The sequence below is a fragment of the Arachis hypogaea genome, chromosome 9 (genome assembly GCF_003086295.3).
Source record: "Arachis hypogaea cultivar Tifrunner chromosome 9, arahy.Tifrunner.gnm2.J5K5, whole genome shotgun sequence".
NCBI lineage: Eukaryota > Viridiplantae > Streptophyta > Magnoliopsida > Fabales > Fabaceae > Arachis > Arachis hypogaea.
In genome coordinates this window covers 10,809,225-10,835,158 of record NC_092044.1, presented here as the reverse complement: position 1 = coordinate 10,835,158, position 25,934 = coordinate 10,809,225, and the positions used below count along the sequence as shown (strand labels likewise).

The 25,934-nt window shown below is 35.5% G+C and overlaps 4 protein-coding genes across 6 annotated transcripts; 3 read left to right on the top strand and 1 right to left on the bottom strand.

Moving 5' to 3' along the window:
* Nucleotides 1-753: 753 nt before the first annotated feature.
* Nucleotides 754-3,247, top strand: LOC112710349 (uncharacterized). Of its 2 annotated transcripts, XR_003156811.3 has the most exons (4): nucleotides 754-1,319; nucleotides 1,967-2,043; nucleotides 2,558-2,627; nucleotides 2,878-3,247. XR_003156811.3 is itself a non-coding variant. In XM_025762526.3 (3 exons), the coding sequence occupies exons 1-3, from the start codon at nucleotides 1,090-1,092 to the stop codon at nucleotides 2,901-2,903; spliced, it is 333 nt and encodes a 110-aa protein (XP_025618311.1). In that variant the 5' UTR covers nucleotides 754-1,089; the 3' UTR covers nucleotides 2,904-3,247. The 2 variants fall into 2 exon arrangements, 1 of the variants encoding a protein (XP_025618311.1); XM_025762526.3 differs by lacking the exon at nucleotides 2,558-2,627.
* A 3,018-nt stretch (nucleotides 3,248-6,265) lies between these two features.
* On the top strand, nucleotides 6,266-8,511 carry LOC112708861 (serine/threonine-protein phosphatase 7 long form homolog). The gene is made up of 4 exons (XM_025760788.1): nucleotides 6,266-6,343; nucleotides 7,494-8,209; nucleotides 8,281-8,371; nucleotides 8,458-8,511. Exons 1-4 carry the CDS (start codon nucleotides 6,266-6,268, stop codon nucleotides 8,509-8,511), a joined length of 939 nt encoding a protein of 312 aa, XP_025616573.1.
* Nucleotides 8,512-12,775: 4,264 nt separating this feature from the next.
* Nucleotides 12,776-15,662, top strand: LOC112710348 (galacturonosyltransferase 8). The gene is made up of 3 exons (XM_025762525.3): nucleotides 12,776-13,137; nucleotides 13,670-14,914; nucleotides 15,172-15,662. Exons 1-3 carry the CDS (start codon nucleotides 13,024-13,026, stop codon nucleotides 15,445-15,447), a joined length of 1,635 nt encoding a protein of 544 aa, XP_025618310.1. The 5' UTR covers nucleotides 12,776-13,023; the 3' UTR covers nucleotides 15,448-15,662.
* A 3,176-nt stretch (nucleotides 15,663-18,838) lies between these two features.
* LOC112710346 (nuclear transport factor 2) lies at nucleotides 18,839-24,167 on the bottom strand. Of its 2 annotated transcripts, none has more exons than XM_025762523.3 (10): nucleotides 23,857-24,167; nucleotides 23,625-23,707; nucleotides 23,394-23,531; nucleotides 22,475-22,751; nucleotides 22,169-22,395; nucleotides 21,810-21,981; nucleotides 21,571-21,692; nucleotides 21,430-21,489; nucleotides 20,417-20,480; nucleotides 18,839-19,569 (listed from the first exon to the last, which is right to left on the bottom strand). In XM_025762523.3, exons 2-10 carry the CDS (start codon nucleotides 23,676-23,678, stop codon nucleotides 19,274-19,276), a joined length of 1,410 nt encoding a protein of 469 aa, XP_025618308.1. In that variant the 5' UTR covers nucleotides 23,679-23,707; nucleotides 23,857-24,167; the 3' UTR covers nucleotides 18,839-19,273. The 2 variants fall into 2 exon arrangements, with proteins under 2 accessions (XP_025618308.1, XP_025618309.1); XM_025762524.3 differs by having other exon boundaries at nucleotides 21,810-21,975; nucleotides 23,857-24,149.
* Nucleotides 24,168-25,934: the final 1,767 nt, after the last annotated feature.

Sequence of the window (25,934 nt, the reverse complement as noted above, 5' to 3'; positions counted from 1 at the left end):
GAAGCAACCTTCTTCTTCATCCTTGCAATTTCTGGGTTTCCCACCTCTGTCTCCGGCTCTGTCCAACGAAAGAAGTTGCAGCCTTCATGCACCTACACAAAATCACCGTCTTCAATCTCCATTCCTCAATCCAAATTACTCAACTCAAAAGAAAAGAAAGAAAAACAAATCCCATAATAAACACAGCCCCAAAATCTGCGCCCATAGTTCTCCTTGGTCCCCAAGGTACGCAACACCGGCCTCTCACCATGGGAACAGAGCAGCAACGCACCATGCGAGGGAGATTTGCTCCGAGACGACATCGAGCTTTTGGCAGCCATGGCGTTCTCCCTCCTCGACGTCGACGATGGTGGTGTTGGCAGCAGTTCTAGAATCAACCAACTTGCCCTTCTTTTTGGGGGTTAACATATGCTTATTGCCTTTATTTTTATATAACCATTCTTCAAACTACCCTAACGATGCAAAGGGCATTTATGTCCGAAAAAATTTTAAGGGCGAAGTTAAATACAAATGTAACATTAAGGATGACTTTAATGGCAAAAAAACAAGAGGGACGAATTCGATTCTGGCACTAAACTTAAGGGACCAAAATCGTACTTACCCCTTTATATATTTATTACTATTATGTATTAGTAGCATAAGAAGGAAAAGAAAAGTTTAATCCTATAACATTCCTTGAAAACAAGGTTATGCTCATAGTGGAATTCCTACGTGGCATTTCTCATATTGCTCTGTGTTTGTCCGCCACAGTTCAGTGATATTTTAAATTTTGAATTCAAAATAAATTTGGAGAAAAAATTCATTCCCATTATTTACGTTCTCTCTCTATTAGCTGTCTCCCCTTTTCTCTCTTCATACTCTTCTTTGATCTTTTTTCTTCTTCTTCATTACCTCCTCTTTTTTCACTTCATCTTTTCCGTTCACTTCAATTCCTCGTCTTATTCTTCTTATGGTTCTAATCTAAGTTGGAAGTGGATATTATAGAGTTTGTGATAGAGCGGATGTGGAGGATTTTAAGCTGTTCGTGATGGCTCCAAGCTTCAAAAGATTTGTCGTTGTTGAGGCAACCCAATCTGGAGTGGTTGATTTATGGCAGTGGTTGCGGTGGTTGCTATTTTGGTAGTGGATGATGGTATGGTTTTGGTGGTGGTCGCAGCCACTGCAAGGGATGTCGTCTTCGTCGCTGATGCTGTGGTGATGGATACAGAGGATAAAGCGGCGGAAGAATCCAGGTCGGTAAATGAAGTCCTCTATGACCGAGATATGGGAATCCAACACTCTAACATTGAAAGGAAGATCTTGAAATTGATATTTAAAAGGTATTTTATTATCTATGTAAATTTTTAATTTTTTTTATTTTTTTGGTCAGTTATTGCAAAAGATTGAATGTTTCACCTTTCACTCATTTAAACTATAAAGCATTCTGAGATTGTTACACCTTATACCCTCCAAGAGATAAATTCAAATTCTCAAAAAATCACAGTGGAATAATTGAACCATGAAAGTAATAAATTGATTTCTTTTATTTTCAATTACATTTGATATGTATAATGATGACCATTTATCCTTTAATATTTTAACAGTAATCTTGATTTATGAAAATTGAAATCTAAATCCCGACGCATTCATTTTTTTCTTTTATGGAAATATCAATATGGCCCTCCTGTTAATTTTTATAGATATTGGGTAAATTACGTTGCTTTCTAATATTTGACGAGAAATTTGACTATGATTTTTTTATTTTTTCTCCTATGTAATTAGTTATTAAAACATTGAGCTTTGCTGCATTGAGTACGTTTTGTGTTATGCATTTGTTGGAATCCTTTTTTCAATTTTGTTGTTGTTTTAGCCATTATTGAGGTTTTTTTTCGAGGTCAGTAACTATTTGTGGATTGCGTTGATGGTGAATTGGGATGTCTTTGATGATGGGTTGAGTTACAATGGTGCTCTGTTATTTTTGTTGCAGGAAATATAATAACTATTCAATTTGGTTTCTTCAACATTTTGAATTGAATGAAACAGTTCAAATTGGGTGCCAAAGAGGTTAGTTTCTTTTTCTTTTCTTTTGTTTCTTCTGTTTGATTTGATCCTTTTAATGAACCTTGGCAATGTATTTTGTGTCTGTGTTGCTGCTCCTCTGTTTCCTTTTCTGGATCATAATCAATTCCATATCTTATTTTTGTAGTGTTTCTCATTGGAATTTGATAATTTTTGCCTTTTCTTTTTTGTGATTTTTTCATTCTGCTTAACACATTGTCCTTGCATTTTCATTTATGTGAGCTATTTATGTATGTATAATCAAAATTCATGTTTAGTTGCTGTGCCATCATTTCAAAAGAATGATATAAACTTACCTAGAAACTCTTATTTTAGTTTATCACTGTAGTGTGGCCTAAGAGGTATGATTTTTCCCTCTTTTTCTTTTTGACTGTAAAACTGTGATAAACTTAAGTTTGGTGTATTTTGGTCATGTAAGTTTTCAATTGCACAGTTCTGTATGCAATGTATCAATGAACATAGCCAAAATTTCCTTTTTCTTACAAGTGATATTTTGCAGGATAATTCTTAGTCACAAACCAAAAATGAAAAATGCTGTTGAACCTCCTAGCAGTCCGCGACACAGAAATGTATGTTGTATTAATCTACTGTGTTTAGAATATCTGTTGATGGATCATGAACAATACACTTAGAAGTGTTTCTACTTTTCTTCTAACTAAACATGAATTAAGTTTTAAAATTAAACGGTTTTTTTTCATGTATTGGTAATTTTTAATCCCCTGCGTTGAATTAGAGAAAGTTGTTTAAAGCGGTCTTAATTTAAACAATCTGAATAATTTGAAAATTATGATGAGTAAATGAAATGCTGTGATGCCGTAGGTATCAGCCAGGTGGAATCCATTTGAAGCATGTAGGCCTAGAATTGATGAAGCAGTGGTTGCGGAGGTTGCTATTTTGGTGGTGGTCGCAGCCACTGCAAGGGATGTCGTCTTCGTCGCTGATGCTGTGGTGATGGATACAGAGGACAAAGCGGCGGGAGAATCCAGGTCAGTAAATGAAGTTCTCTATGGCCGAGATGTGGGATTCCAACACTCTACCATTGAAAGGAAGATCTTGAAACTGATATTAAAAATGTATTTTATTATCTATGTAAATTTTTAATTTTTTTCCTTTTTTGGTCATTATTGTAAAAGATTGAATGTTTCACCTTTCACTCATTTAAACTATAAAGCATTCTGAGATTGTTACACCTTGCACCTTCCAAGAGATAAATTCAAATTCTCAAAAAATCACAGTAGAATAATTGAACCATCAAAGTAATAAATTATCTTCGTTTATTTTTAATTACATTTGATGTGTATAATGATGACCATTTATCCTTTACAGAACGTGACACCTACACGTTTGCATAGGAAGTTATGATTGCATTTCACAACTTCGTGGAATTTTTACGTGTCATCTATCAAGTTTATTCTCAATTTCTATTATACATATTCATCTACCAAAATTTCAATGCCTTTAATCATTATCACATTTTATATTACATTCCTATATCAAACCAATTTCATTACACCACATTTTTCATGACTATTTATCCGCCAAAATTTCATTGCCTTTAATCATCAAGACATTTATATTACACTCCAACATCAAATCAATTTCATTACACCACACTTTTTATGATCGTATCTGATATTTTATTCCCTTTCTCAGCTTACTTTACAATTTACATGTACACACACGCCTAAAATTTTAAAATTTGAATACAAAATTAAAATTAAAAAAGGAATTCTCTCCATTCTTTGTTTTCCTTTTTATCTCTTCCTCCTCTTCTTTGGTTCTTAACTTTTACTTCTTCATCTTCAGTTTCTTTTCTTTTTTTCTCCGTTCACTAATTCTGTTTTTGTATATCTTCTTTTTTTTTTCCGGTAGTTCTTATTCGTCTTCTTCTTATAATTCTTATTGTTCCTCATTTAAGTCGGAAGTGGAGATTATAGAGTTAGTGTATGCACCAAGATAGAGAATGTCATTGTACCTGATGGCTCCAACCTTTAGGAGAGTCATCGCAGTGGAGGCAACGGTATCTAGGGTTGCGGCGATGGATGAGATGGCGACTACTACGGTGGTGGACCATGCTATGGCGGTGGTGGTCGCAGTAGGTGCGGTGGAGTTCGTGGTGATTTTCAATGCTGTAGTGATGGATACGAAGGAGGAAGCGACGGAAGAGAGCAGATGGCTGAAAAGTATTGAGTCGCTGCCACAAAGAGAACATGCAATGAGATTATGAAAGCAGATAGCACAACCACGATATATAGTGTGTTTGGCAAATCCGTCCAAAGAGAAAAAACACGTTTTCGTTGGGTTAATTTTTTGTTTAACAAAAGCAGAAGTGATTTTGTATTCAAAATCACATTTACAAGAAGTAACAATTTCTTGCTTATGCGTTTTTAGCCATTTACACTAAACATTTATTTTTCCTTTACCAATTTTATCCTTTAGACATGTTATTGTATTATTTATAAAATTCTTATTATTTCTGTTTATATGAGCTCTCTTTTTCTATTATTTATTATTTTTATTTTTTTATTAAATTTTTATTTGACATTATATACCTTTATAATTGTAATTTTTGTATATTATATTTATTATTATCTTTTTATAATATGATTTATTGATCCCATTAGGTAAAGTAAATTAAACAAAAAATTAACCATAAATAATCATAATAGTAAAAACTGTAGGATATTTAAAAGAGTACTAAGAGAACTAAAAATATATTATATAAAACACATCATCAAGAACTTTTAGATTTGTTTCATCACTACTAAGGTAAATATTTAATTTTATTATTTTTAGTATTTTTTATAATTATAATTTTGGTATATATAATTTTTTATTATATTTTTTTATAATATAGATTATGATCCCATTAAAAAAAAGACAAATTAAATAAAAAATTAATCATAAGTATTAATAAAATTATAAACGTTGAATTCTAAAATAATATTAAAAATAAAATTTTTGAGAATATTAGAACAAAAATATGATGTAAAAAATACTAAATTAACATTTTTACGTTAATACTTAAAATTTAAGAAAAAATGTAACATATTTGATTAGCTACTCTTATATATAATTTATATTTCGTTTTTTTAATATAAAATATATTTTGCTAATTTTTATGTGTTATTTTTATTTTAATAAATAAATATAAATTTTATTATAAAATTAATTAATAAAATTATTTAAATATATAAATTAAAATGATAGGATAATATAAAAAATTATTTAAGTTGATGTCTGTTTTAATAATTTTTCATCTAAAAATAATTTTAAATAGTGTAATCCAAATAATATTTATTTTACTATTTTTTTTAGTGTGTGACTTTTTTGTTTAGTAGAGAATCTTACTGATTGTTTGAATGTTGCTTTTTTAGTTTCATTAATAATATCATTTATCTTCAAATAATATAACTTTTGAAAGTTTGTTATCTAAATATAGTGATAATTATATTGCACTGTATTGTAGTTTTTTATTAATAAAATTTCATCATTTTTTGTAAATTTGTTAGTAAATGACATAACAAATATTTTTTGTTATATTAAGGTAATAATTTGTTTATTAAAATTTTAATTTTATTATTAAATTTTTTACAAGACTTTAATATTAAATTGTTTTATTCACAACTTTATTATACAATTATATTATAATGCATTTATTATAATTATATTTTTAATTTTTTCTTATAAATTCTTGTATTTTTTTAAAAAATAAAATATGCGATATAATTTAATATAAAAAATTTATATTAAGCAATTAATTTAACTGTATCTTAATATTAATTTTTTTTCTTATACTTATCATATCCGTGCATCGCACCGCTTTTTAATTTTGATATTGGAGAGTGTTTGGTGTTATGCGTGGATATGGGGTGAGTGGGTGATTAACAAGGGTGTGGTGTCAGGAAGGATGGTATAAAAGGAATCGGACCCAGCGTTCCCCCCCCCCAATCGGACCCAGCGTTTCCCCAACACCGATCGGACCCACCGTTTGGAGCAATCGGACCGTCCGATTGCGCCACCTTCCACGTGTCGGACACGAGCTCCTCCCCAGAACGGTGCCCCAGCAGCCAGCATACCCCCCTTTCCCCCACTCCCTCAGTCCGAAACATCCTTTTCAAACGTGAAACCCCATTTCTTCATCTCTGAGTTCATCCTCCTCCTCCCTTCTTCTTCAAAAAATTTGCAAGCAATAGAAGGTGTGAAAATGGCTAAAAGACACAAAGCTAGAGATGTTGATCGTCCTGAACTTCACATTGTAAATTATTTGTCTGATCCTGATTATGTAAGTTAAATTTTTTAATTTTTTGCAAATTTCTGTATTTTAATTAAATTTTGTAGAAATTTTTTTTGTATTTTATGGTTAAATGTTGCAGTTAAGTAGATAGATATGTAAATGTTGATTGTTACAGATTTTGTAAGAATTTTTTGAGAGTAGTATTAAAAATTTTAATTAATTAATAAAATCTGATGATTAATTTTAAAATTATAATGTTAGCAATTTTGATAATTTTTTGTTATTATGTTTAGATATTGTTAGATAATTGGAAAATATGTTAAAAAAATTTTTGTAAGATGGTTATTTTGATTAATGAATAAATTTTGATGATTAAACTTATAAATTATGATTGTAAATTGTTTGTTATTATGTATAGATGTTGTTAGTTAATTGGAGGAAATGTAAGATATTATTTTTCGAATAGATTTAGAAATTATAATTTAGTAAGTTAGTTTTTATGATTCATGTTATAAATTATAAGTTTAATAATTATTTCCACACATTTTTGTTGGAAATTATATATTTAGGATTTATTATAATTTTTTGTTGGAGAATATGTTAGAAATCTTTTTGTAATACGAGTAGATATTGTAGTTAACTAATTAACTTTTGTGATCAATGTTGGAAATTATAATTCTGATTTTGTAATAGATTTAGAATTTAGAATTTAGAATTACTTAATTTACTTTTGTTATTAATTTACTTTTGTTATTAATTTAAGAATTTATAATCCGGAACTGCATCATTAATAACGAAATTTTTTAATATTAATTGCAAGGCCAATTTACTTAATACATAGTTCATTTGGGAAGAAAGGTAAATTATAAGAATTCAATTATAAATAAACTAAAAATACTAAAGTAACCTTAATTTTGTATGTTGTTAGTTAGACAATGTTATTCATATGTTGTTTGTAAATAGCTGAGAAGTTATAATTAATTAATAAATTATTATGATTAATTTTAGGAAATTATAATTATAGGAATTATGATAATCTTTTGAAGTTATGTTTACATGCTGTAGTTTGATAATTTGTTAGTTATTTTTTTGTAATTGGGCTAGAAATTATGATTAATCGATGAAATAGTATGATTAATTTAAGTTGTAAATTAGTAATCATTCATGATTTGACTAGGAACATGTTATGTTTTTTCAGAGTTCACGGATGATGACATGTGACCACCCACTGCCTCCTGATCGGTACCATCCAAGTGTAAAGGATCATTTACGGGTTACTGGGTTTTATCATGCCTCTCAGATTGGAGTAGTTCAAGGCCAGAAAGCATTGATAAATGCTTTAGTTGAGAGGTGGCGGCCGGAAACACACACCTTCCACCTTCCGATTGGTGAGTGCACAGTGACCCTGGAGGATGTAGCCGTTATTTTGGGCCTCCCGACGAACGGCCTTCCGGTGACGGGGATGACCTTGAGCAGCTTTGAAGCATTGGAGGGTGAGTGTTTCCATCAGTTTGGGGTTGCACCGAGAAAGGCCGACTGCAGAGGGAGCGGCATAAAAATGACATGGCTTAGGAATCTAAAAGAACGTATACAACTGACTGACGAAAACAGTATGCAGAGGTACGTCAAGTGCCACATTATGTTGTTATTGGGTACTATCTTACTTGGAGACAAGTCAGGGGCATCTGTGCACTGGAAGTATCTGCCTTTGCTCCGGGATTTTCATAGTATCAGTAATTTTAGTTGGGGATCGGCATGTTTGGCGCACCTATACCGGTCCTTATGCCGGGCCTCTCGTTTTGATTGTAAAGAAATCGATGGTCCGTTAACACTTCTGCTAGCTTGGTTTTGGATCCGCCTACCCTATCTTGCGCCCCCTACTAGGGAACCACGCAGTTTTCCGCTTGCAAACAGGTAACATTGTCAACTTACTTGTTATGTTCATAATTCTATTTAAGATGTGCTAGTGACATAAATAATTTCAGGTGGCGTAACTGGGAGCGTGGTGACAATCGGTATAGATATCTTAGTCTCGCCCACTTTAGAAAGGCGTTAGATGAGGTTCAGGAAGGGCAGGTGTGTTTTTATTAGAAAATATTTGTCTCCAACTGAGGTTGACTGCTATTTGGCTTGTAATCACGTATGTCTTATGCTGTGTGCAGTTCGTGTGGGTTGCTTATGGTGTGGATCGCATTGATCCGGGCATAATCCCATAAGACATCTTCCTGCACGCAGTAGTCTGGAGCGCTACGGTTCCGTTGATTTCATTCGAATCTATTGAGTGGCATGCAACGGATAGAATTAGAAGACAATTTGGTTTGGTTCAGGGAGTTCCATCTGAGGAAACAAATCTGGGAAGGGCACATGGAGAAACACTTGCTGGTCCTAAGAATCTTGACTGGGCCACAGCCCCGTCCCATTCATGTTGGATTATGCGCTGGACAAACAGGTATAATAACATTCTGCGTGAGTATCTGGAAAAATGAGTGAACTTATAATTAAAATAAAAGTAAATTATTTACTAAATAATATTAATATATATTTTAATTTGTATAAATATTAGTAATAGATAAGCTAGCCTGGTGGACCATAAAGAAGTTAATGAATTAGAAAATAAGTTAATTTGATATCTATGGTCATAAAGAAGTCTCAGGTGTCATAAAGAAGTTTCATGAAAGAACAATGTCCCGATAAACATAAACAAACGGATAAAAATAAACAAGCAAATGCCATAAAGTACTACAATGAAACATGATAGGCATAAATCTACTGTCCTGGGTTGCTGGGACCTACACCAGCTGACCGACGGCATCTACTTCGGCTGTGTCCCTCGGCTCCACATTGCCGACAACGCCTAGGAGCACGTAACATTCGTGTGTCCATTTCGTTCAAGAAACGTGTCATCCTCGGGCGACCTTTCGTCACCCGTCTCATGTTCGGATTCGGGACAAATCGAGGGCCGCTGTACACAGGCCACATAGTGGGATTGCCCAGTGGCCGAAACCTAGCTCGGTAAACCCTCCGAACTTGGTCCATCTTGTAAACTTCGTGGACATACACTCGCCAATCCAGTAGCTGATTCACACAACATGCAAAAACATGTCGACAGGAAATCCGATCCACCTGAAACTCACCACAGTCACATCGTTGTTGACGGAGATCGACGGCATACTCAGTTCCAGCTGGCATCTCACGAACCTCGAAGACCTCATTCATCCTATCGAAGCAATTAACCTGGATGTTAGAACTTGCAAGTTGATTGGCATTCAATTTCGACGTGACAACCTCAGAAAAAACATGTCCAGCTGTTATCCGCGACTCCGCCTCGGCTCTTTTTCTAGTGAACAACTCGTTAAGCCTGTAGAATGTGGCTTTGACAAGTGCAGTTATAGGAAGATTGCGTGCCCCCTTCAACACTGAGTTGATGCATTCCACTAGGTTTGTCGTCATGTGACCCCAGCGGTAGCCACCGTCATACGCCAACGCGTACTGTTCGCGTGGGATTTGGTTAAGCCAGTTCGTATATGCCTCGCCCCGTTCACGTAAACGCTGGTAGCGCTGTTCGTACTCGCGCACCGTCCTCGAATAACCTGCACAACAATCAAAGCCACGTAAGAGAAGAATTCATGAGAAACGCTGCTGGAAGGTAACTCGGTTAATAACGAAATTCAAATTATTAACATTTACCTATATTGACCACAAGTTTTTGCAGGTACGGTGCCATGAACTTTCTCAAGAAGTTCGACTCTATATGCCTGATGCAAAACATGTGGAATGCTCTCGGGGGCGACCAAGCTCCGTTGCTCCGGGCAATAGCTGCATTGATGGATTCGTGCCTGTCAGAAATCAGTCCCACACCATCCCGAGTCACAACATGTTGTCGCAGGTTACTAAGGAAAAAGTGCCATGCATCAGAAGTCTCCCCCTCCACAATTGCAAACGCAATAGGGACGATATTATTGTTACCATCCTGTGAAACGGCGACCAACAAACAACCCTTATACTTTCCGTACAAGTGAGTCCCATCAACCTGGACAACTGGCTTGCAGTGTCTGAACGCTCTAATGAAGGGGTAATAACTCCAGAAGACTCTATGCAATACCCGGATATCAGTTACTTCCTCATCACCTTGATATGCAGACATAGTCTCGAAATGGACGATTGCTGATGGCTCCTTGTTACACATGGCCTGAAACCATATAGGCAAAGCTTCATATGATGCTTCCCAACCGCCAAATATTTTTTCCATTGCTTTTTGTTTCGCCAACCATGCCTTCCGATAGCTGATGGTGTAATTGAACTTCGACTGCACTTCCGCAATAACTGATTTCACCTTTATCGACGGGTCAGCCTCAACCAACGGCTTTATTGCTTCCGCAATTGTGTTCGAATCCAGCTTCGAATGATCCTGAGAAATAGTGGCTCTAGTACAAGTGTGAGAACCGTTGTACCTCCTTATAACCCAACAATACTTTCTGCTGATCATGCTAACCCTGATAAGCCAATCACACCCTGATCCATACTGTGTACACTTCGCATAGAAGGTCAACGGCTTCGACTCATACACACGGTAGTCTACGCCTCTTCGGATGGTATAATCTTTCACCGCCATCATAACAGCTTCCCTAGAACTGAATTCCATTCCGATTGCAAATTCACCATCTGCGACCATAGGAATTTCTACCACAACGACAGCCAAATCAAAATAATTTAAGGCAAATACATTTAATAACTTAAAGACTACATCAATGCTCCCTATATCCCCATCAATATAAATATTATTCCTATCTATCATGTTGTCATCCCACTTTTAACATCATACAAACATAAACACATAAAAAACTTTGGACGAATGCACACAAATTAATTTTCACGTGACTTATATTCTTATTTACATCTATCAACATAGATTATTTCCCAAAGTCTACTACTTTCTATATTTATATGTTAATACGTACCGGCACTCATATATTCCGGAAACTCCGGCGCATGCATGGCTTCCAAGTCCAGAACCCGCATGAAGGACGGCTCCTCAAAGGGATCTTTGTTTGCAAGTGCATTTGCAACGTCTCCCACATTTGGAGCCACCACCCCGTCACCTTGATCTTCTTCTCCTTCTGGAGCAACAGCTTCGTAATTGCTTTCAAACTCTTCCTCACTGTCACTATCATATTCTTCCTCTTCAATATTTCGGTCCACTTCAGATTGTTCGAATTCGACGTACAACTCTATCACCGATATCTGACCGCGACTTTCAAAATACATTGAAAACATCTCCTGCATACTCGCTTCGTCGGTTACATACTTGGTTTGATACTGCACGAAACCACCAAATACCGGTATGGGATATCTATATACCATACATGATATTTTTTTGGATATCTGAAAACCTATCTTCTCACAAATCACACCTTTTAGCTCCTCAAATGAGATTGTGAACGGAATAACAATATCTAACGGCTTCTCACAACTAAATCTCACTCCTTCAGGTGTTTGTAATAGAATTTGACCGAAATAATATACTCTAACTGTAACTCTATCAACCATTTTTCATACTCTCATACATAAATATCTAGTGAACTCTCATTTACTCTTGGAGTTCAAATGAAATAACAGAGACGCAATGAGAAGTAGAAGAGAAACAGGGGGAGGAAGAAGGGAAGAAGACGCGGAACAACAAAGAGGAATCAGATATGAGGAGTGCATCCGAGTTTCCAAAACACACACTCATATATATATATATATATATATATATATATATATATATATATATATATATATATATATATATATTCAAATCGGACCCGCCGAATCCTATTAAAAAAATTTAATAGTTTTTTTTCAGCAAAACGGACCCAGCGACTCCATAAAAAAAAAAATTTCCCCACAAAACGGACCCAACGACTCCATGAAAAAAAAATTTTCAACTCTCCCGGCAAACGGACCCAACGAGTCCATGAATAAAAAAAAAAAAAAACCTCCAAACGTACCCTGCGATTCCACTTTCATACACAAAATAAATAAACTTAACATTGGACCCTTAAGGAATCGGACCCTACGATTCCCATCTACAATTTCAACTTTTCTCCCGTGCAAGCCAATCGCTCGGTCCGACTCTCCCCTGCCATGGATCAGAAAAAACTGCCCCACACCATTGTCTAACACCACCATATGCCATATCTCTGCACAACTCATCCACCCGTCCAATATTGAAAAAACTGAGCCTGCATCGCACAGCATGGAACACTTCACTAGTATAAAAAAAGAGAGAATTACTCTTCTGTTATTTTATTTGCTGAAATTCAACTTCTATTTATACATATAATAAGACTTCTTTTTTTACTATTATTAAATGTAATACCTTTAGTAACATAACATTTTAATATAAAAAAAGATGAGCCACCTGTGATCATCCATATCCTTATCGCAACATAACAAATGTTTTGGTTTAAATAAATTCGCGAAACAATCCTCACGAGAATCAGTTTAAATTTAATTGCGAAAATTGACACAATTTATTGTCAATCATTTTCACTTCTGCTAGCAAAAATGCCTGATAAAAAAATAAAAAATGGTTAAAGTAATGCGCCGACACCGAGTCTGACTCCCACTAATCCCGCGTTACCGTCATCGCTAGTTGGCTATTAACTCCCGAATGCCTGCCAAACAAACCCATTAATTAACACACTCACACTCAAGCCGCGATTCTTCTGAATTCGCAAGCACTGATGGTGATGGCGAACTCTCCAACCGTTTTCTCTTTCACAGTCTTAGCCTCTGCTATTTCCCTTGCTCTCTGCATTTTCTTCACCACTCACCACCACCACCACCACAACACAATCGTAAGCTTCATTTATTTTTTCTTTTTCTCTATTTTCCTTGTGATTTTAAACCAACGGATTTGTTCTAGTTCTTTTTTTTTTGTGATTATGTTACTGTTTTTATGCTCCTCCTTCGCGACATTCAACCGAAAGTTGGATCTTGTTACATGAGTTCAAGTGGAAGCAACGATTTGACTCTAGCTGTATTCTGTATTAGTTCTTAGTTGGTGTGCTATTTTCTCGGGAAACTAACAGAAATTGAGTGGAGATGTTACTAAAAGGGGAGATTTTTTCTTCTTTTTCTTCTTTTGCAATCTTTCTTCTAACTTTTGGGAGGTGAAATTGACTTGAGATGTGTAAGGCACCTAAGGCAGAACCAGATTCCTTTGTTGGTTGGATATGGATATTTCTCGAGAAACAGATGGAAAATCCAAGTGAAATGAAAATGCCACTAAATAGGGGAAATTTTTTAGAAATAAATCCTTTGGTTTCCAATTTGTCTGGTAAATGAAAAGAGATCTTTGACTAATCTGATGACTTGATTATGAACTAGGGTTCTGATGGAGTTTCACATGGATTTGAATCCGTACGGAGATCCATTCTGGCTCTGAAAACAGATCCACTGAAGCCTCGGTTGGACCACATCAAGAAGCAAGCTGAGGATCACCGCATGCTTGCATTGATGTATGCATCCTATGCACGGAAGCTCAAGCTTGAGAGCTCCAAGGTTGTTAGAGTTTTCGCCGAACTCTCAAGGGACTTCTCAGATCTAATGAACAAACCCCAATACACTGCCCTCTTCAGCTCTGATGGTGCAATCGATGAATCAGTGCTTCGCCAATTGGAAAAGGAAGTGAAGGAGCGGATTAAGACTGCTCGCCAAGTAATTGGCGAAGCCAAAGAGTCATTTGATAATCAGCTCAAGATTCAGAAGTTGAAGGACACAATTTTCTCCGTGAATGAGCAGTTGACCAAGGCAAAGAAGCAAGGAGCCTTCTCCAGCTTGATTGCAGCTAAGTCAATCCCGAAGAGCTTGCACTGTATCTCAATGAGGCTGATGGAGGAGAGGATTGCACATCCAGAGAAGTATTCTGATGAGGGGAAGCCTACTGCTCCAGAACTCGAAGATCCTAAACTCTATCACTATGCCATATTCTCGGACAACGTCGTTGCAGCATCTGTGGTGGTCAATTCAGCCACAAAGAATGCAAAGGAACCGTGGAAGCATGTATTTCATGTTGTGACCGATAAGATGAATCTTGGAGCAATGCAAGTGATGTTTAAGTTGAAGAATTACAATGGGGCGCATATCGAGGTTAAGGCAGTTGAAGACTACAAGTTCCTGAATTCATCATATGTGCCGGTGCTTCGACAGCTGGAGTCTGCTAACCTGCAGAAATTTTACTTTGAAAACAAGCTTGAGAATGCCACAAAGGACACAACAAATATGAAGTTCAGGAATCCGAAGTATTTGTCTATACTAAACCACTTGAGATTCTACTTGCCAGAGATGTATCCAAAGCTCCATAGGATTCTGTTTTTGGATGATGACATAGTGGTTCAGAAGGACCTTACTGGGTTATGGAAGATTGATATGGATGGCAAGGTGAATGGAGCTGTAGAAACATGTTTCGGGTCATTCCATAGATATGCACAGTACATGAATTTCTCACACCCATTGATTAAAGCGAAATTCAATCCGAAGGCTTGTGCATGGGCGTATGGAATGAATTTCTTCGATTTGGATGCTTGGAGAAGGGAAAAGTGCACGGAAGAGTACCATTATTGGCAGAATCTGGTAAGACTATGAGATTATTTGTTACTTTGACTATGCCATAACTGTTTAAAACAATTGCATTCTTAAATCTCAAATCTAGTAAAGTACCACTACATGTGATCCCATCCCATGTCTTGGAATGTTATTTAATGTGCCAGAAGTTGCATCTTCAGAAGCTAGGATACATTAATATTTTGTTTTTAATCTTTCTGCATTAGAATCATGCCTCACAAGATTCTTTACCATATTTAAGTTGGTCTATGCTGATGTTGCTGCAGAATGAGAACCGGACATTATGGAAACTAGGGACATTACCTCCGGGTCTTATCACATTCTACTCAACCACAAAGCCACTAGAGAAATCATGGCATGTTCTTGGGCTTGGTTATAACCCAAGCATCAGCATGGAAGAGATCAAGAATGCAGCAGTGGTGCACTTCAATGGTAACATGAAACCATGGCTTGACATTGCTATGAATCAGTTTAAGCCACTTTGGTCAAAGTTTGTTGATTATGAGTTAGAGTTTGTTCAAGCCTGCAATTTTGGTCTCTAAATTTGGTTATGATGGCTTCTTCGACAAAGAGCTCTTAATCTGCTTATTAGTTTTTATTAATTATGATGCCCTAATGCTTATATTATACAGTTAGTTTAAAGGAATTCCTTGGTGGGGCTGGAAAATCCATGCCCCTTTCCAAGAAGAAATATTGTTACTTAAAGGATGTTGATTCTGAAGTAAATGAATGTTGTAGCTTACAATTGGCCTTGAAATGTTTTTCCTCAAAGTGAGAAATATCACATTTGTCACCTTATAGGCTTTGTATTCATTAATTTCTAGAATAATGTGAAAATGTTATATTAACGTGTTTAGTTGAATAATCATTCGTCAATCACTTGTAAATGTATAACAGTGTAAGTTGATACTTTCTATTTGGTAAACATACTTCCTTTCTTCAGCATTAAAAGACATGGTGATCTTGAGAGCTCTTGTGGAAAGCTTTTTAGAGTTGATTTATGCTCTCTAAAACAATAGAAGATTAATATAATTTTTTAATAAAGGAACTTTCTTTTGCTGGAGTTCAAAGCACACTATATCTCGTGTTTTTTTTTTTTCATAAAATATTTGGTTCAAATTCAACCAAATATTTGTTACAGTTCAACCAAACCAAAATTAGTGAAAGTGCCACTGCCCCAACCGAAAAAATTTCTAGGCAAAATTGTGGCGGTCAGCCATCTACTACAAATCACCAATTCAACACAAGATATATGGTAGTTGATTTGATACTTAACTTTTCGTGTATTCATGATATTTTTTTACTAACATATATGCCCCTTATGTTTTGGTCTCAAGGGTTAGTGTTAAGCAATAGATATTTTGTACATGATCTGTCATCTGTGCCAATAATCATGAGAATAATCATTTTTTATATACTCCTCATCTTAATTTTTTATTAACTCATCGCATTATTTCATCCCTAAAACTAAGGAAATAACTTCTCTACCAAAAGAAATTGCTCCACCATTTCTTCTTTTTTCTTTTCTCTTATCCGTTTCACACCCATAATCTTTTTCTTCCCCTTCTTTCTTCTTTTTTCTCTTTTCTTATCCTAATTTTATTGTTTAAAACTTTATTTCTTTCCCGTAAAAAAAAATCAGAGTAAAATTACTAATGGAGAATCTAACCCAACGAAAAAATAGAAGACATTTTTCTGCTCTCAATTTTAGAAATTATTAAAAAATATGTAAACTTTTGTCTCTACTCCCTACAACAAAAAATAGAATAACGGTGAGACAGCTACGCAGTACCACTAGTAATAGTATAATAAATGGTGAATTCTATATGCAATCTCATTAGATACGGACATATACACATGCACACGAGTTCAAACGCGAGTTAAACTCCAATTTAGTCCTGACTTACCAATCGCAATATTTATGTTTTCGACTTTGTAAAAATTGCACCAAAGTCGTCCCTAACCCTAACCACATCTCCGAGCAAATTAATGAACGCCGACAGTGACCTAGCACTGAAAAGCCACGCCCGCCCAACCTTCTTTATTTCTTCTCTTCTTCTCTGAAACCCAGCCCAGCCCGCAGACCTCCACACCAACCTTCCGTCAGTCTGTCCGTCCCTACCGCCGGCGACCACCGTCGCTAACCCTCCCTCCTTCATTCTTCCTTTTCTTTCTTCCCTATTTCTCCATTTCTTTCCTCCTGTACGCAACACCCTGTTTGTGGCGCCACCTCTGTCTGCACCTTCCAGTTCCGGTGAAAACCACCAGCGGCGGCGAAACTCTGTGCCGCTACGACACTACCTCCGCTCCTTACGCTATCTTCTTTTTTCACTTCTCAACGCAGGTTCCATTCCATCCTCTGTGTCTGTTTCATTTTTTTCTAATTATTTTTTTTATTTCAGTGCCTTTTGATTCTGCTTTTACTGATCTTGTTAGACTTAGGATAGTTGATTATTTGTGTTTCTGGACTGAATGTGTATTGGCTGGTTGAAATTTTTGGGTTGATTGATGCTTACATTAAACTGAAATTGCTGTTTATAAATCCTGCATACAACCTGTTCGATAAATTACCTGAAAGTTAAATCTTATGTCTGATCATCATAGGCTTCAAATTTTGTTTTCATTAGGCATTGTAACTCATTGTGCAGTTTTCTATAAGTTTTTATGATGATTGAGATTGAATTTTGGTTATGCACTTGGTGAATGTTCTTGCTTAACACCAAATTGAACTGAAATTTTAGATTTCATTCCTTGTTTGGTGTTATATGTTAAGTGCATACAGAGTTAGCAAGTGAATTGATGATATTGCGTATCTATGTAGTTGTTGAACATAAATGATCATATACACAATCAAACGAAGGTGACGATGCAATACTAGAAATTGGGATTAAAACTAGGTACAGGGACCACATTGGGTCAAACAGTTTCAATTGCCACCTCAGCTTGCCGTTATCTACGCCAGCGTGGCTTCTCAGTGCCAGGTCACTGCCGGCGTTCATTAGTTTGCCCGGAGATGTGGCTAGGGACGACCTTGGTGCAATTTTTACAAAGTCGGGGACATAAATAGTGCAATTGGTAAGTCAGGGATTAAATTGGTGCAAACCGTGAATCTCAGAGACCACTTTGGGGTTTAACTCATTCAAACGCACATGTAGATTTAAGATTAAACCGCACATGTAGATTTAAGATTAAACGGCATTTGTTGATTTGTTGAATGGAGTCTATAATTAATTTCATGGTAATGGAAAAAGTATAATGATGAGAAACACCTCTTTAGTGTATATATATCATTTTCTAACCTATAATAAAATTCATCTATGTCAAATTTCACTAAATTTATACATCAATAAATATATATTAAACAACTCTCTTGTCTATGTATATTTTAAATAAATCTAGTGTTAATTTTTAATTATATACAAAGCTCATAAACCATAACAAGTTTATAACATGATTCAATCATTCATCAAATCCAATCGATCAGATATAAACCCACTCTGATGTACCCATTGGTTTTCCAATTCGCGTCGAATAAACTCAATTCAATGCGTGCATTGAGTATACACTGAATGACTAATGAATAAAATAGAAGGTTCTGCTAACAAATATCTAAGCCCAAACAATTATCTCAATAAATCTTTTGAAATAACAAATTAGTTTATTTTTTTTATCAATCTTTCACCAATCCAAAATTAACTTGCCCATCCACGTTGCCACCTAATTCTCACCCCTACATGAATGGGATTTACATCCATTTCTACTAGGAAATGCTATGGTTGGTATTCATCTAAGAAGTTCATGAATGATGTTTTGTATTTCATAAAATGCTAATCATCAAATGCAGCATATAGAACTTAAAACATTGATCATAATGCTCAACATTTAACGCCTAAACAAATGGAGGAGCCATTACTAAATAACATGCCAAACGAATGGAGTACTCAATATTTGTTCTAATATCATATTCAAATTTAAGTCTTAGATAGTTTTACACAAAGGAATTTTGCGTATAATGCCACTATCAGCCCGTCCTGTCAGAAATGATAAATAGACGATTTCTCACAAAATTGCAATCATGCTTCCAAAAATATTTAAAGAACTCTGGAAGCAACAAAAGGTCAAAAGCTAACCTCTGCTATATTGACACTGCTACTACCACTAACCAAATATTTAGGGCACTACCTTTACCTAAGTCACTAATATGGCAAAAAAATAGTAAGAGAAATGACCCCTAAGAAAATCTTAGTCCACCCCAAATTAAAATTTAGTTCCTTCATTGCCGCTTTACCTTTAACTAAGTGACTGAAATTGAAAATATCTTTCAATGAGTTCATCGCACCAAAAAGGCCAAAAGGGTTAATAAGTTGCTCAAGCAGAAGCAGCAACACGAGCGTCCGTAGTTTTGACTGCCGCAGTACCAGAAAACCCACCACTTCGATTCCTCCGTCCACCATTTGCTCCAGGATGATTATTTCGCTGATACCTGTCACCTCCATGATGTAGAAACCCACCCTGATTAACATTCCTATACCCACCAAATTCACCCTTTGTGTTAGGGTCACCTCGGCCATAGCTTCTCCCATTTCCATAGGTTCCCCGTTCTCTTGCTCCTTCATTCCTGTATCCTGGCCTCCTTCCAGATGGGAATCGCCCCCTGCTATTCACTGGACACAAATAGAAACAGTTTCACTTTGCATGCAACATATTTTAAATTTCAAAATGGATGACCACCAATGTCTACTTGACTAGGCCAGTGAGAACAAATTGAAAATAAATAGACAACATAACTCGGGTCTTTTCTCACACTTGGCTAAATGATAAATAAAATATGGCATGGAACTTGAAATAAACAAACACTGACGATTGAAGAACCAAACAAAGCATAATCTATTTTCAAGAGAAATATCAAAGCTTTCATTCACCGAAAACATTGCATAACATTGTTTAAGTGAAACACAGTGTGCTAACTTATAAGAAAGGAAAGCATATGATAATGGCGTAATATGTGGAAGAGATAACATGGACAGGTGCAGTATCCCATCCTCAAGAAGTCAAATTGTGTGTAGTGTCAACATTAGGACATAGGAATAATGCATGTGAGATTTGTGCTCTGTCATGTGATTATTGTTTGGGTTGACACATTGTCATAGAAACAGAGGAGTAATGTTGACACTAAGAATGCAATTATTCCATATATATATATATATATATATATATATATATATATATATATATATATATATATATTGGTGCTGGGTATTATTATGATAATTTTCAGTTTTACAAGGGCATTGTTAAGTAGTACAAAAGAAAAGTGTAGAATCACACCTTAAAAGCTAGTTGTTAAGGGGGAAGAACCATCTCCTTAGATACAACAATACAACATCAAACATCCCATCATACTTGATGTGGGATTTTGGGCACCCCATAATGCCTAGGTCCCTAACAGTGGTTCACAGGAAAGGAAAGGTAGACTAAAGGCAAAAAATGCTATGAATGCAGGACGCTTACCTCGAGTTGTTGATCTCTTTTCCTCAACCAAAACTTGGTGCCCTTCAATCAGAATAGGTGATGCCTGACATTGCCAATGATAAGTGTTAACTCATAAATCCACATTAAAAAACAATTATATTGTCCAAGGGTATGTGACGCCGTATAGAAGAGTTTGACTTAATAAATACAAACAACTCTACATAAATAACTCAGCTTGGAAAGAGTTTATACACAATACATCTTAAACAAGACAAATGGAGAAACTTCTAACGCATCTTCTATTTAAGAACCACAACAAAAACCATCTACTCCCAAGATAAATCATGAACGACAGCATCAGCCACGGCAAACTTTTGAATCAGAGTCAATTCAGTGACTGAAGTACCAAATAAGCCAGAGGTTCAATATTAACAAGACATACTCAACATAGACAATAACAAGCTTAGGATAATGAATACCAGCCAAGCTCATTAGGAGATATATCAAAAATAAAATATGTCAAAGCAACTGCATAAGAAGTTGCAAAAGTGACATGACACTATGCATATGTTCTTTCTTGAGGACAAAGAGAATAATTTTTACACAAGAGATCCAAGTAAATATAATACCCAAACACAGCCTTTAATATGATTGTGTAAAAATAGAATTCATCACTTTGGTGGCCCACTTTTTTTCTTCTTTTGTACAAAAGTAACCATCACTAGTAGCTCATTTAAGGATATAATAATACCTTAAAAAGACAAAACTATAAGCATCTCTTTTTAATCATTTAAAGACATAAAAGTTATAAATTCATAATGCAACAAGTTTTCCCAAAAGGAAACAAACTGAACATTTCTTTCTTTTAATATTATTTTTTTAAAAAATTATTAGAAGATCACCTGATTGAACATTCTTTTAAACCATGATTTTAAAAGAATATCGCAACGTATTAGAAGATGATGATGATGAGCTATGCAAATTGAAATTGTATATGGAATTCTTAAATCCAAGGAGTATATCTCATTTTTTTTATATCTGATTTTTTTTACCTCAAGTGCACTTTGGGCAGCACTTGCTACTTCAAACTCCACAAAGCCAAAGCAAAATCCCTGTTCATCCATATGCATATAGATGTTAGCTAGAAGCTGATAATAAGAACTTGGAAATCTTTGAATGAATATGCATTATACCTTTTGTGATCTAACTTGGATACCACCATTCTTAATAGGTCCAAACTTCTTGAACACACTCTCCAGGAGGGAAGGTGTAGTGTTGGGTGATAGCCCTTTCACATGAATAGAATAACCCTCAGCTGTCATAAAGGAAGGAGTCATGTTAGCAATATCAGTGCGATAAACATAGTGGGAATAAACAAAGACATGAGACAGAAAAATATGAACCAAAGAGTGGAGTTAGATGGGCACTCGACCTTCAGCTTCTTGAATGTTTGCAATTTCTTTAGTATTTGTCTCGGAACCATTTGCTTCTGAACGACTGGGTGGCGGAGATAGAGTACCTTGTTGCTCTTGGCTCTTGGTGAATGTAGCCACAGAGGTTGCGGCTGTAGAAGATGGTTTTTCACTCTTCCTCATCACCTTAACCTTGAAAGATGTACTAGTTAGATAGACATAGTAATTAACGAGAAATTATTACTCATCTAGGGAAGAGAGCAAGCAAAATTTGACATCACATTCTCTATAAAACTGCCATTATTTAAGAAAGTAGAATTCCAAATGTGATTCAGCAATCTGGTAGCAACAAGAGGGTGTATTGTAACAGGATACTAACAATGGAGGCATATGACTTCTTTGGAACTCTCTCGTTGGAAGATGCTGATCCAGCTATGGGCTTTGAATCATCAGGGTTTTCATCAAAAACTTCAGGTATCAGAGCTTCCGCTTCTTCAGCTGAACCTTCCCCATTTTCCATATTGAATGCTTCCTCCCTATCACTAACCACAGCTATCTTGGATATTTGCTCTGAAGCATGCATCACCCGTACAGAAGGATCTTCCACTAAAAGGAAGAAAAAGAAGAAAAATCTTGAGATAAATTGAAATGCTTTAATTTAAATTGCAAAGTATGCACACATTACCATGGTCAGAAGTCACTGGAGATTTGGAATCATGAGCACACCCTTGGGATTCATTGTCATTAACATATCGCAAAATATCATTCAAAACAAAGTAACCTTTCTCTTGAGGTGCAAGGAAGAAACATTGAGTAAATTTCTGCTTAATCTTGTCCTCTCCTTTTATAAACCCAGTGACCAGGACAAGGACACCCCCACCATAAGATTCTTGGGCATCAACAGACATAATTTCCACACTGAGTTCACCATAACCCAAAGATAATATCTTCTTATTAATATCCTGCTTGATGAGAAATTAAATGTACATTAGGATGTTTAAAAAGAAATGGAGTGGCCAACAAGTTAAGGGGTTAAAGCTAAAGAACATTTAACCCAAAGGGTTTTGTCTTACCCTTATAACCTTACTCAACAGTTTAAAACAGATAAGATAGAAAAAAAGATCAAGAGAATATAATATATTTTTACAATGTTAATCTTTACTCAAATAATTAGACACAATAGGTTTTCTAATAGTATTAATTTTAAAAATTTTTAAATATTAAATGTGTAAAAAATTATAGGAAAAGCTAACTTCTAAAGTTTCACCTCTATTTTTCCATCTATACCAAACCCACATAGTTGCCCCCAAACCACCCCCCCCCCACAAAAAAAAAAAAAAATCGCTCCAAACAATACAACGATACAAATATTTCAATTCCTTTCCTTCCCTTCCCTGTCCAAACCAAACTCATGAACATAACCTATGTTTCAGTCACAAAAACCCAAGCAGAGAATAAGTATCAATTTAAGATTGAGTCTTCCATCATTTACGTCTCAAAGATAATCTCACATCCATAAACATACAAATGTAAATGCAAATGTACATACAAAATCAAGCACATAACACGGGTAGGCTAGGGTTCATTCAAAAGAGAGAACTCACCTCCATTGTGGTTGTAATTCCCATTATGCCATTTTCCTCAGGGCGGCCAAACTTGCTGACATCCTGGTAAAAACGATGCACGAGCTCAGGGCTCTCGTGCAGCATGTGGTAATACTGATCAACAAAGGCACTTCCAACCTATATTAAACAATCATTACAAAACCCAATCATTCATACTACGGCGAAAAGGCCAAAGATTCGACACATTGAATCCAAATATACATTACATACAATATGAGCAGGTGGAGAAGTTCTAGATGGAACTTGCTGCTCCGATGCGGCCATTCGGATATCTTTCCAAAATGCCGATTGAACTGCAGAACGAAATTATAGATTTTGAGTTACAAAATACAAAACTAGAAATAAGCACAATTCAAGAAATAAAAAAAAAAAAGGCTCAAAAAAGAAGAAAAAGAACAGACCAAGATCATGAGAAGAACTACAGAAAAGAAAAGTCGGTTACCTGGACGGATCTGGACGGAGACGCGAGGATCTGTGGCGGCGATTCGAGTCGCGGTCTCCTGAACAGCGGCAGTGGGATCTGGCCGTGTGGAGAGCCTGGACTCTGGTGGTGGAGGGTTTGAGTGGGAAAAGAGTGTGAAGAGTGGTTGTGAGAGTTGAGTCACTCGGGCTATGAGAGTGATCAACGAAGAGGCACATGGCCCTAATTAAAATTAGGGCGGTGAAACGGGCCGGACCGGCCCGGCACATTTAAGCCCGCAATGTCATAGAACATTGAACTCTAAAATATACGTGTGGTTTATTTAACAAAGGCCGTTGTTTACTAGCATTTGATTTGCATTTTGCACGGAGCGAAAGCTATTGCGCTCTAAGGTAGCGTTTGGTGGAGACAGAAAGACTGAGATTGAGAGACAGAGACTAAGAGACAGAAATTGAAATAAATCTCAGTATTATGTTTGGTGTAAAATGGGAGACAGGAATTGAAACAAGAATGAAACTCTAATTTAATTTACACAAAGGGTAAAATTGGAATTAATTAATTAAAATGAAAGTATTTTAGATATAAAATGTTATTAAAGTTTCAGTCTCCATCTCTAAAAATTTCAGTCCCATGTGTCCCTACTTTTTGGAAGTACTGAAATACTGAAATTTTAGAGACAGAGACAGAAATTTTAGTGCAAGTCTCTAAACTAACAAACACGATACTAAGTCTTAGTCTCTCAGTCTCTGTCTCAGTACTTCAAAACAAACGCTACATAAGTTCATAAACAATTTAATTTACTTTTTTTTAATATAATTTAAATAATAAATATTTATATTAAAATAATAAATTATTTTGTATTTGATTTTTTATTTTAAAAATATTTATTTAAAAAATAAAAAATTTATGATAAAAAAATTTATTTTTTTATAAATATTATAATAATCTTTTAAAAAGTTATAATTTTATTTTAAAAATTGTAATAAACATTAATTTTTATATCTATTTATAAGTTAAAGTAAGGAGTACAATACTCGAGTAAATTCCCATAATAGTCTTTGATATTCGCGTAAATAGTTAATGTAGTCCTCAAAATTCCAATTTTTCCATAGTAGTCCTCCAAATAGAGTACCGAACACTCATAGTAGTCCCTAAGCATATTTCTGGTAATGAATCGTCACCGGAGTGCTTACGTGGTGTCGTTTCACCACGTTAGAGCCAGCTTAGCTGGCACGTTTCCAATTTATACCCACATTGGTCCCTCTCTCAATATTTAACCCTAAATTCCAAAATCCAAATCTCTAATATTTTTCTCTGACAGCTCCTAGACCCTCTCAAACACCGAACGGTAGCCCACTTCTTTCTTCAAATGCAAAGAAGACAGAGATCTTTTTCAAAGTTCACACATCACAACAAATACAAACATTTCATATTTCTTTTTTTCTAAACTTTCTCAACAATCAAACATTGATCACCAAACAAGAATGAAAAGTTCAAAACTAGAAGAGAGGAGATCGGCGAAGAGATCTAACTGGCGGTGAGAGAGAGTACATAGGAAGTGACCGAGACTAAGAGTACCATGCAATTGGACTGGTGTGCAATGCACACATTCATCATTGGTAACTTCTATTAAACTCTACCACCTTAATCTATCTGGCACTTTATCTCGTAGAATCTGTGTGACCTTCCAAGATTAATTGAGTTGAATCTCTCAAAGAATTTTCTTTCTGGTCTAAATTCGGATGGTTTTGCTAATAGTCATAATTTGGAGATTCTAGATCTTTGTACAAGCAGGTTTCAGAGAGAAATTCTAACCCCAATTTAGAATATAACAAAACTTAGGAAGCTTTACATTGTAAAAATTATATGCATGGTGAGGTACCTAAAGATTTTGGGAACTTAGCTTCACTTGAGGAGTTAGTTATAGACAGCAACAACTTAACAAGGAGAATTCCTAAACCAATTAGCAAGTTGAAGAAGTTTAGGGTTATTCGGGCGGGACTAAATGCTCTCTCATGGCCAATACCAGTCGCGATTAGTGAGTGTGACAACTTAGAGACATTGGGTTTGATGTAGAATCAACTAGAAGATTCTATTCC